Here is a 10,994-nt window from a genome sequence, read left to right on the forward strand (position 1 = left end):
ATTTTGTTCTGCCTGAGCATGTACTTTATAAAAAATTTGGGAGAGCTTAATAGGACAAATCCATCTTTCACACATTAATCTGAAATGATTCAGTGCTACAGCTTTTATCTAAACCTAAATAGGTAGCTAAGAAGCACAGTAGATTGAACTTCAGTATGGAAGACTGAAGTTCAAATCCAGCTGGACAAATCATTTACTCTTGCTCTGCCTCAGTTCTTCATCTATATATAACATAGGAATAATAATATTCTATCTACCACCATTATTAAAAGATCACTAATATAATAGAAAAGCATTTTGCAAACCATAAGCCTGTTAAATGCTTATTAATTAATTTTCTATCCTGAGGAAATAGAAATTTTTTATTTTTAGGATAGGACAGGCATGAACCATTTTAGAGTTAGTAATACACATAGGTAGATGCTGCAGAAGTTCACTTAGAAATACATGAGGACACTATGGAGAAGAACATTAAGAAAAGGGAGAGTAGCAAAAAAAAACTTCTTATTCAGAAATTTTTCCTACTTCCAACATTGATCCCAAGAAAAGGAAAGAAGTCATTTCTCCTTTTACTTTTTATACCATGTGGCCTCTTGTTTCCACAAATCAGACTAGTTGAATTACATTACTAAGAGGTTTTGAAGGACAACAACCAACCATGCTATTCTGGGAATCTTAACCATTTTTATAACATTGTTTCTATAAAACTGTATTTTTTGAATTTGAAGTGATTGACTTATCCAAAAAAAAACACAACTCATTCCTAAATTGAAGTCTGCTTGTAAATAGTTACAGAGTTAACAGAGAACTTTAAAATATACATTTTAAATGACTAAACTTTCATTTCTTAGTTAATTGATATTAAACGTTCAACATAATCCTTACATATTTATATTTATCAAAAGTATCCCTTAAATTTTCCTTTAAATGTCGAATGACACTCCTGCCCAGGCATTAAAAACAAGAAGGGATAAATCTGAATTTCACACCCATGATTGCATTTCAGTTCATTGGAGCTACCTTATACTCCACCAATGGAAAATAAACAACGCAAAAACCTCCCAACCAAGAGTACTCTTCAGCAGCATACATTGACAAGTGGATCTAAATCACGAAATCCACAGAAAACAAGAGGTATTGTTCATTTTGATATTACAAATATCCCTTTTGTGTTTTGATGGTAAAAATAAAAATATTGCTTAGAAGCCATTATTGATTGAGGTAGTTTCTTAAATCTTAGGTATATAAATAAATTAGAGGTATATTTTGAAATAGAGCTAGGAGAGAGGGATTCTCATGCATTAATGGCTATGTTACTATTTGATTTTGTGCAGGTACAAATAATAAGTTAGTGGACAACAGGCCACCTGTCCTAGCAAAATTTCTTCCTGGTGGTCAAGAACTAGGCAACACCAGCAGCTCAGAAGGGGAAAAAGACTCTCCCCCACCAGAGTGGGATTCTGTGCCAATTAATAAAACCGGCAGCTGTAAGTACACTGAGTTAACAACAAAGTGGTTTATTTAATGATGAAGAAAAATGTATATCTATACAGTTTTTATAAAAACTAGTATGCATTGCTTTAAGAAAATCTGTCACGCAAAAGTCTGCATTTATAAAACAAGTTAGAGGATGATCATTTACCTTTACTTTATAAAAGAATTTATTATTGATATATTGTAGTGCATTGAAAATGTCTTCTTTGTTTAATATTTTAACTGAATTTTGGATTTTATTTTACTTTACCAATTTCTTTTATTTTACTTGTCAACATAAGTCTATTATAATTTAAAGTAAACATCACCTACTTTTGCCATATAGGGACATACTGTACAGAAGTTAAACTCAAATCATAAACTTGTAGAAGATGTGAAATCAGGATCTAATATGAAAAGAATATAATGAAAGATACTGATGAGGATGTGATTCTAGACATAGAATAGTGGTATAGGCCTAAAATAAAGGACTTTCTATCTTGGTCCTTTATTTTGTTTGCCTTTTATTAGAAAGGAAGTAACAAAGAAGGAAAAAGAGGTGTAGAATGAAAAGAACAGTAAGATAAGCGATTAAAGTGTGGAAACCTCACAGTCCTTCTGTGTTGCCTCATTCAGGCAGGCAAGTGACACTAGTTTCTCCAAGCTTATGCCAGTGGAATGGGAATGCTAGCAAGGGTTGCTGAACTCTAAAAAGGCTAACGATTCTTCTGGTCACTGACTGTCCAAGGACCAGCTCAACCAAATTCAGAGAGGCTCAACACTAGGAAGATGGTCACCATATAAGCAGTTCTTTAGCAATGGAAACACATGAGATAAAATAAAACCAAATTGACCTTAGGTATTGTATAGACCCTTTATTCATTTAATAATGAATAAAGCTATCACCAAAAAGGATCCTGTAGTCAGTAGATAATCTACAGATATTAATTTAACTTCATCATTTAGAAGGAGACCCAATCCTATACCACTATCTATTCTGATTCTTTGGACACCCAGAAGTATATATTCTAATTCTACCAGGTTTCGGAATTATTTCTCACTTTGTTACATACTATGCAGGCAAAAAAGAACCTTTATCCATTGATCAGGGAGCTGATCAGTATTAAGACAGGTTTATATAGTATGATGCTTCTATCATGTCATGTTTTCAGCATGTTACTTTTTATGAGCATAACCCTGGGCAAAACCTTTAACCTCTTTAGATTTCAGATTTCATATCTGAAAAATAAGGAAATTAAACTAAAGTCAGTTAATAAACATTTATTAAGCACCCACTATATACTGAGCTAAACACAGACTATACAAACAAAAAAAGACAATCCTTGATCTGGAAAGTGTCCTAATCTAATGAGGGAAACAACATGCAAACAGCTATATATACAGCTTTTACTTTCCACCAAAGGGCAAGACTATTTCTTTTAACCTAGGAAATCAAACATGAATGGTTCAGGTATAATACATTTTGCTAATAATTGACTCTGTAGGTGGAAAATGCATTTTTCCATTAATGCCACTATTTTAATTAAATTAGAGATATGACGTGTAAAGCTATTAAGTAATGGCCATTTAAGACTTATGATGGCAGCTTCTAATCTTAGCATTAATAAAGAGCATCTGAGGCCTTAGTAATACTTGGCAACTACTATTCCCAATCTTCTTATTGCTCTTTTTTTTAGATTTATTTATTTATTATTACTCTGCATCAATTGTCTTCCTCCCTTTATTTTTCCTCTTTTTTTTCCTTTCTTTTCCTCTCCATGAATAGTGGACTTTCTATTAGTTTCAGAAGGAATTTCTTATTGAAGGTATCAAGGATTGATGAACTCTGTTGAAGATATTTACATAAAATACAACATAGACAGACTAGCTTGCTTAGGAAATGTCATGTATCAAATCTGATGAATAATGATTAAATCAAAACTATTAGAGATAGAAAGATAAAGGAAATTTGATAGAATTTTCACTGGAAGGTACTGTAATGGTAAACTGCACATATAAACATCAGCCTAAGAGGAGATGTATTATCCTTTGCCTCATTTTATACTCAAGGCATTAAACTTGGACTCTAAACAACTATATTTTAATAAAAATTATTTCTGGCTGGCATAAAATAATTAAACCAGTTTTAGAACTAGCTATTCAGGGACCAAGAACATTAGGACTATTTTCTCCTGAGACTTGTATTTGAGAGGTGTATGGATATAAACAACTTTGATAACAGGACCTTATAAGAACATCCTTAGAACAATGAGGACTTTGTTCTTAAGAATATCGACTTGTAAAATTACCAGTAAGAGAAAATATCAAAGATATAACCAAATGATAATGGCTTTTTGCCAACTGCAATCCATTTTGAAGTTGTGGTGAGTCTTCCTAGTCCCCATACTATTACTTCTGTTGCCTAGGAGCAAGAGATTCCTCATCTCCTCCTCTCAAATATAGAAAGAAGTGAAGGAAGTGAAATAGTGAGAGAACCGTGAGAATCCAACAAAATTTACTACTTTTGAACATCCTTAAAGTCAGTTTAAAGTTACATATGAAATTTGTAATTTCTGCAGTCTTATTGCAGAGATATGTGTTAGCTTTCAATTGTTTCCTTCCATAAGAAGTTGAGCTTCAAGTCTCTATAAGTGGTGCCCCCAAAGTTTTACCTCAAGGTAAGACTGATGTAATAAGAATGAAAGTATTAAATTAATGAGACCTCTTTTTGATTTCTCAGCTACTGATAGTCTTTATAAATTGTCTCTGCAAACCCTCAACGCAGACATTTTCTTGAAGCAACGACAGACCTCACCAACCCATGCCTCTCCATCTCCACCCCCTGCATCTTTCTCCTATGTTCCCCGAAGTTCTTACAGCAGTATTGTCAACAGCAGTACCAGCAAGTAAGTAGAAATCTCTATTTTCTGTTTAAAAGACTTATTCTTGCTTGGGCTGCCCTGGGGAGTGTGCAGGTCTCATGTTTGATATCCACAGATTCACAAAATTCTATGATAGGTACTGTGCCTATCATACCATCATTGGCTCTGTGGGTGGAAAATGCATTTTTCCATTAATGCCACTATTTTAATTAAATTAGAGATATGAGGTGTAAAGCTATTAAGTAATGGTCATTTAAGACTTATGATGGCAGCTTCTAATCTTAGCGTTAATAAAGAGCATCTGAGGGATACCATCATTTATAGATGTATTTAAATTATTTTACTTTTATTTTAAAATATATTTACTTTTAAGGAAGCAAAATGTTTAGCCTAGTTTCTGTTATTTATTTAATATTTTACATCATCAACAAAATATAGGGAGTTTTCAATATCTAGAGGCTGATTAAAGATAATTAAGTTTTTCCCAGTTAGAGGTAGTCTATAATGATGCATTATTGTTATCAGTTTAGTTTTGGATTTTAAATCATCTATTTAATTTTATTTTTGAAATAGTCATTTGTTTAAAAAGAATCTGTGGAAAAAATTATTCACAAATCATTTCTTTTTCACATCCATAGAATCTCTTATAATCCCTTAACCAAATCAATTTCCTGATGACTTTTTGGCCTCCTTCCAGTAGTCACTTATTCCTTATTTCTTAGAATTCCCAAAGAATTTTATGTTGTTAAATTGCAGAGGACTAGAATACCACACAACAATAGATACAAGTGACTTCATTCAGCCTATAGATAACCATTGCCAATTGTGTCTAGAAGCGTGATCATAATTGATAATTGAGCACAGTACCTATCATAGAATTTTGTGAATCTGTGGATATCAAACATGAGACCTGCACACTCCCCAGGGCAGCCCAAGCAAGAATAACATGTAATTGGAAAATATTTAACAAAATAAAAAATGAAATCCTATATAAATAGCACTATATTTTATTTTATTTTATTTATTTTTGTTGTTGAGGCAGTTGGGGTTTAAGTGACTTGCCCAGGGTCACACAGCCAGGAAGTGTTAAGTGTCTGAGGCCAGATTTGAATTCAGGTCCTCCTGACTTCAGGGCTGGTGCTCTAACTGCTACACCAACTAGCTGCCCCATAGCATTATATTTTAAAAAACAGTCATTATGCAATTCTTCCAGGAATGTTGTGACTCCCCATCCTATCTGACTTTAACACTACTGCTGTAAAGGCCTTACAGGAATTATGAAATTTAGAGGTAAAAAGGGCCTCAAAGATCATGTGACCAAACTGAAGTCATCCACATAATAAGTAACAGAAGAAGATTTGGATTCTAGAGCTGACTTCTGATTATTTCAGAGGTCTAAACTCTAAATCTATAGTCTTAAACTATTCAAATAATTTCTGAAATAAATTTGAACTGTCTAGCCTTTATTATATTTAATTCTAATGTTAAAAATAATTCATTTTTCTGTCATTTAAGTGAATCGGAAATGAAGCAGCCTAATGGTAATAAACACAAATTGTCAAAGACAGCTTCCCTTCCTGGCAGGAATGGCAATCCTACATTTGCAGCTGTTGCAGCAGGTTATGACAAAAGCCCAGGTAATTGATCATATTTTAAAACAATAATATATTGCATAATTATCTTTAATCTTATTTGACTTTGATATATTTGGTTTTTATTGTTGCAGGTGGCAGTGGACTAACAAAAGTGTCTTCAAATAAAACAGACGTTTCTGGCAGTATCAGCATTTCACACACGCCTGTTGACAGTGATGGCTCAGACAGGTAGCATTCATTGACCATTCCTTATTATTAAAAAGTTTGCTTTTAAACCAAGTTTATGTTTCATACTTAACTATGCTACAATGCATTTTATTCCAATTACAAGTAAGAATGTTAACCAGAAATGGTAGCAAGCTTTATTCTAAAACAAAATAGTTCATTGCATTTCTCCAATACAGCAATTACAGGAAGTCTTATCCAGTTTCCCAACATCAGTCAGTTGTTTAGAAGCAAAAGAGGAGGAAACTACTTAGCTGTTTCCTCGGATTTTCTGAATGAGAATGAGAAGACCTCAGCTCATGCTCAGTGCAAGAGGAGGATGCCATGACTTTAACTTCATATGTGATTGATACAGCACTGAAATTGGCTATCATTTTAAAGCCATACTTATTATTCACATTATGCTCTAGTACAAGGATGAGACCCAATTAAAAGAGACACATTTACTTCCTTTAAATCTATTTTCTTTAATCATTATAAATGGTAGAATAGGATATAACTTTGATAGATTACCCTTTTTTTTTTTAAGTGAATGTATATTTACAATACTTTGCTTTTATTAGGTATTCAGTATTCATTGGTTGGTAAATTTTCCTCACAATATTTTATAATATGTGATCAAAAATTTAGAAATTTACTTAAAGCTTAAGTATAGAAAAGTGTTCATTATTATGTCATCTCTTTCTTAGAACCATCAACTATACCATATAAACATAAATCCACAAATAAATCTTTGTGGTATGCCATTTTTTCAGTTATTTGTTGGGTTTTTGTTGTTTTTTTTTGGGGGGGTGGCTTAATATTTGATTAATTTTTCATTTTTTTTAATTAATGAATTTTTCACTAACATTTTTATATATTGCATTTTCTTCCTGTATTATTTAGCTCTGGTTTATGGAGCCCTATCAGCAATCCAAGCAGCCCTGACTTTACACCTCTCAATTCATTCTCAGCTTTTGGGAATTCTTTTAATCTAACTGGCGGTGAGTGTTTGGCACTAAACCAGTAAGTAACTAATCAGCCATGGGATTAAAAAGTAGCTTCTTCCTTTTGATATAAGATGAGAAGGAAGGAATCAAAATGGACATGTCAGAACCTGAATGAAGAAAAGGTTTTGAATGCAAAGGAAAACACATTTGTCATTTAAATAGAGATCTGAAAATAATCATTGTTCCTTTAGATAGAAATAAATTAAAACCAAGGTTTGCTTTTTGTGTATCATAGACTCTTAGAATTTTTTTTTTTAAATAATTGAAGGAAACACTAAATTTCAGTTAGAGGTGAGTGACAGGGATTTTTCTTTTTTTCCTCCAAGTTCATAGACCCTCTGAAAGCTATACTGAGGTTTGGAACTTCTTGTTTAGAGGTAGTAGGCTTCTTTTATTTTTATATTTGGAGTTTCCTTCATCCTCATACCAACCCTTAGAATCACGAATTTCCTAGTGCCTTGTTATTAATCATAACATTATGTCTCTTATGGAAGAATTAAAAAAAAAAAAAAAAACAATGACAGAAACCTCCACATGGAAAGATTTCTCCTACACATCCATCCCATTAATCCCAAAGTTTAATTTTAGAAAATGATTTTTAATCTAAATGCTTCAGCATCATAGTGGATAACAGGGAAGCAGTATTTCTCTGAAATAATGACTTATGGAGTACCTTATTCCTTCCTTATTTATTTTTCTTGTTATGCATAGATATTGAGAAAGTGGCAGATTTAGCATTATCTAATAATATTTGGAAGTTACATTTTTAATACAACTTATTGACATGTATATTCCTAAATAACTATACATTGAGAGTATACATAGTACAACAGAACTTCTTAAAATTATGTGACAGAATTAAGCAAAAAAAAATTTGCTCCACGAATATTTAGTGAATGAATGTTATGTATTAAATTTTCCATTGGAACCTTAGTAACATTTGCATAATGAAGAAAGGAATTACCATTCTTGTTTTTTCAGAGGTTTTCAGCAAGCTTGGGCTGTCCCGGTCTTCCTTCAGTCAAGATACCCAAAGAAATTGGAATGAATTTAGCCATGTCCCCTCCTACCTTTGGGACACTTCAACCACTGACTCTGCTCCTTCTTGGCCCACTAGTTCAGGTTCTCCAACCCATACAACTTCAGTAAGTAGCTGTTTTCTTTAGAGTTATTGATCTTTATCATCATATGCTAATTTGCCATTGTTGTGATCCAAGTATAATTTCAAACAGTTCTCTACTCATTGAATAGCAAAGTTTTCAACTGAAGCTGGAAGTAAGTACTCCTGCTCCCCAACTCTGTATAATACATACACTTTACTACTGGCACACTACTAAACTCAAACACACACACAACTGGATCTTTATTATACCATTAGATGAAACATGGGGGAAGGTCAATAAGTTCTAGGTAGAACAGCTAATTAAAACCCAAAACTCTCCTAGTTTTTTTTGTTGTTGTTGAGTCATTTCAGTTGAATATACAATATTCTACTGTTTATAAATTGGAGTGATTATCAACTTCTTTCACAATTTCTCTAATTACTTAAAGGTGGAGGGAAAAAAACCTTTTTTTCCATGGCTTACTAATAAAGTTATTGTTGAATAATAGCTAGATTGAGACCTGGGTGCAGTTTCCCAAGTAACATAATCTGTTATGGAGTTTTGTTTTGTTTTTTCTTTTAATAAAACCCTGGACTGCAGCAACATTTTTGCATTTCACTGGTGCATTTTTTAATCTTCCTGCAAGAATTTTTTTTTTTATTGGTAGAAAATCCTACACTAAGACATTAAAGAAAAAAAAAGTAAACATGGAAGTGCCCTAGTTTCTAATATTTAAATTTGAATTTTAAAGGTACCATGAACAGTCCTAGTCTATTAAAGCTATCTCTCTAGACTATAGATCTAATATCTCTGTCTGCTATCTGTTTTAAATTCAAATATGCAAGAAAAAAACTGGCATTCTTATATTTGGATTAACATTAGCTATACAGACATTAAAGTTCTAATGATCATTATGTGTGATTTTTTTTTTTTTTTTTTTTTTTTGGTACAGTCAATTCTCGGCAGTTCCAGTAGCCTGTGGTCCACCTCCACCCCGTTTAGCAGTTCCATTTGGTCAAGCAATCTCAACAGTTCCCTTCCTTTCACCACTCCGGCTAATACATTGTCAAGTATTGATCTGATGGGTAATGAAAACTCCCCCACTCCTCCTGCCACCACTATCCCCAACCCAGCTGATGATATGGGACAGACCTATAATCCATGGCGTATATGGAGTCCAACAATTGGAAGAAGAAGCTCAGATCCTTGGTCTAATTCACACTTTCCTCATGAGAATTAAAATTGGGTTTAAAAAAAAAAAGGTACTCATATCCAGATCATGATATGCCAATTTTGAGACATCTTTAGGCTATTACTCTCACTGCTTCCTGCCCTTTCCTCCTCCCATCTATCCTGACTTCCCTAGCCAGTCCATACCCTTGCAAAACAGTTATGAGCAAGTCAGGCTTTTATCACTTGTTCCTTTCAAATCTTTCTTGCAATTATGATAGTGTGAGATTTGCTGTTATGCTTAAGAAAAAGTCTGGGTTTAGCCACCACCTCCAATAAGACCTGTAAATCTGAGCAACTTCATTATTATCAAATTTTTTTGTCATCAATTCTCCATTTTTTATTTACTGCACAAACAAAAATTTGGCCTTACATCTAAAAAAAATAATTTGAGTTATTCAGAAGTCCTGGCATGTGACAATTTTATTAAATTAAAAAGGTTTGGTTCTTAATTTTTCCCAGTATTATGCGCCAAAATCTAATTTAAAGAAATATATACGCACTTTGTGCTGAAAATACAGAGTATTTTTTTAAAGTAAGGCTGTCTTCATTTAAAAGCAGATTACAGAAATGTAAGACAACTTTAAGAGCAAAAGTGTCAGATGAATGTAAGAACATTCTGTTAAGACCATATAACATTTTCTGTGCTGTTTGTACTTGAGGTATGTAACATTTGTAAACCTGAATTCATTTTAAAGTTGAACTGAAATGCACATAGCCAAGTCTTGAAATACAAGATTGAATGTGTATTTCTTAAAATACAACTTTGCATTGTACTTTGAAATAAATGATGCTTTTTTCAAAACCTTGTATCATTTTTAAACAAAAGATGCATTTGAATTATCAATTCATAAGAAATCATTGTGCCACTGTCCTTATTTTGGGAAAGTTACATGTAAGGATCAGGTAAAAGTGAAATTTTTGTAACAGCCTTCATCATGGACTTCTTTATAACATGACTGAATTACCATGTATTTCAAAGGTAATCACCAAAGAACCTAGATAGAAAATTAAATAAAATCATACCATTTGAATCCACCTTGAAGTCATGTAGTTAGTAATCATCCAGTCAGTCAATAAGCATTTATTAAGCGCCTACTATTTGTCAAACATCATACTGAAATTACAAAGAAAAGCTTTAAAAAAAAAAAAAAAAAAAGTCCCTGCTGTTCAGAGTATTACAGTCTAATGAGAGAAACAACATGTAGATAAAGAACAAACAAAATGTGTCCCAAATGCAGGTAGTAGTCAGAAGAAAGGCTCTAGCATTGTTGAATCAGGAAAGGTAAGATTTTTGGCTGAGACTTAAAGGAAGCTAGAGAAGGTAGGGGTTGGAAATTAGGAAGGGCAGAGCTCCCAACATGTGGGACAGACAGTAGAAATGCTAGGGATAGCAAAGAGGCCAATGTCAGTGGAATTCTGAATTCACAGGTGGAAGATCGTGCAGAGGAAGAAGACTAGAAAGGTAAGAAGGAGCCAGTAATAGACTTAAAAACC

The 10,994-nt window shown here is 32.9% G+C and overlaps 1 protein-coding gene across 2 annotated transcripts in view; it reads left to right on the plus strand.

The window, feature by feature from the left end:
- TMEM131 (transmembrane protein 131) overlaps nucleotides 1-10,535 on the plus strand; it is a 221,311-nt gene extending 210,776 nt beyond the window's left edge. For both annotated transcript variants that reach the window (XM_051984665.1, XM_051984666.1), the window contains 8 exons: nucleotides 1,007-1,134; nucleotides 1,335-1,487; nucleotides 4,214-4,379; nucleotides 5,871-5,992; nucleotides 6,082-6,178; nucleotides 7,061-7,158; nucleotides 8,146-8,309; nucleotides 9,220-10,535. In XM_051984665.1, the coding sequence (XP_051840625.1) occupies nucleotides 1,007-1,134; nucleotides 1,335-1,487; nucleotides 4,214-4,379; nucleotides 5,871-5,992; nucleotides 6,082-6,178; nucleotides 7,061-7,158; nucleotides 8,146-8,309; nucleotides 9,220-9,507 (1,216 nt within the window). In that variant the 3' untranslated portion in view covers nucleotides 9,508-10,535. The remainder of the gene's footprint in view (nucleotides 1-1,006; nucleotides 1,135-1,334; nucleotides 1,488-4,213; nucleotides 4,380-5,870; nucleotides 5,993-6,081; nucleotides 6,179-7,060; nucleotides 7,159-8,145; nucleotides 8,310-9,219) is intronic.
- Nucleotides 10,536-10,994: the final 459 nt, after the last annotated feature.

Source organism: Antechinus flavipes, chromosome 3, assembly GCF_016432865.1.
Source record: "Antechinus flavipes isolate AdamAnt ecotype Samford, QLD, Australia chromosome 3, AdamAnt_v2, whole genome shotgun sequence".
Taxonomy (NCBI): domain Eukaryota; kingdom Metazoa; phylum Chordata; class Mammalia; order Dasyuromorphia; family Dasyuridae; genus Antechinus; species Antechinus flavipes.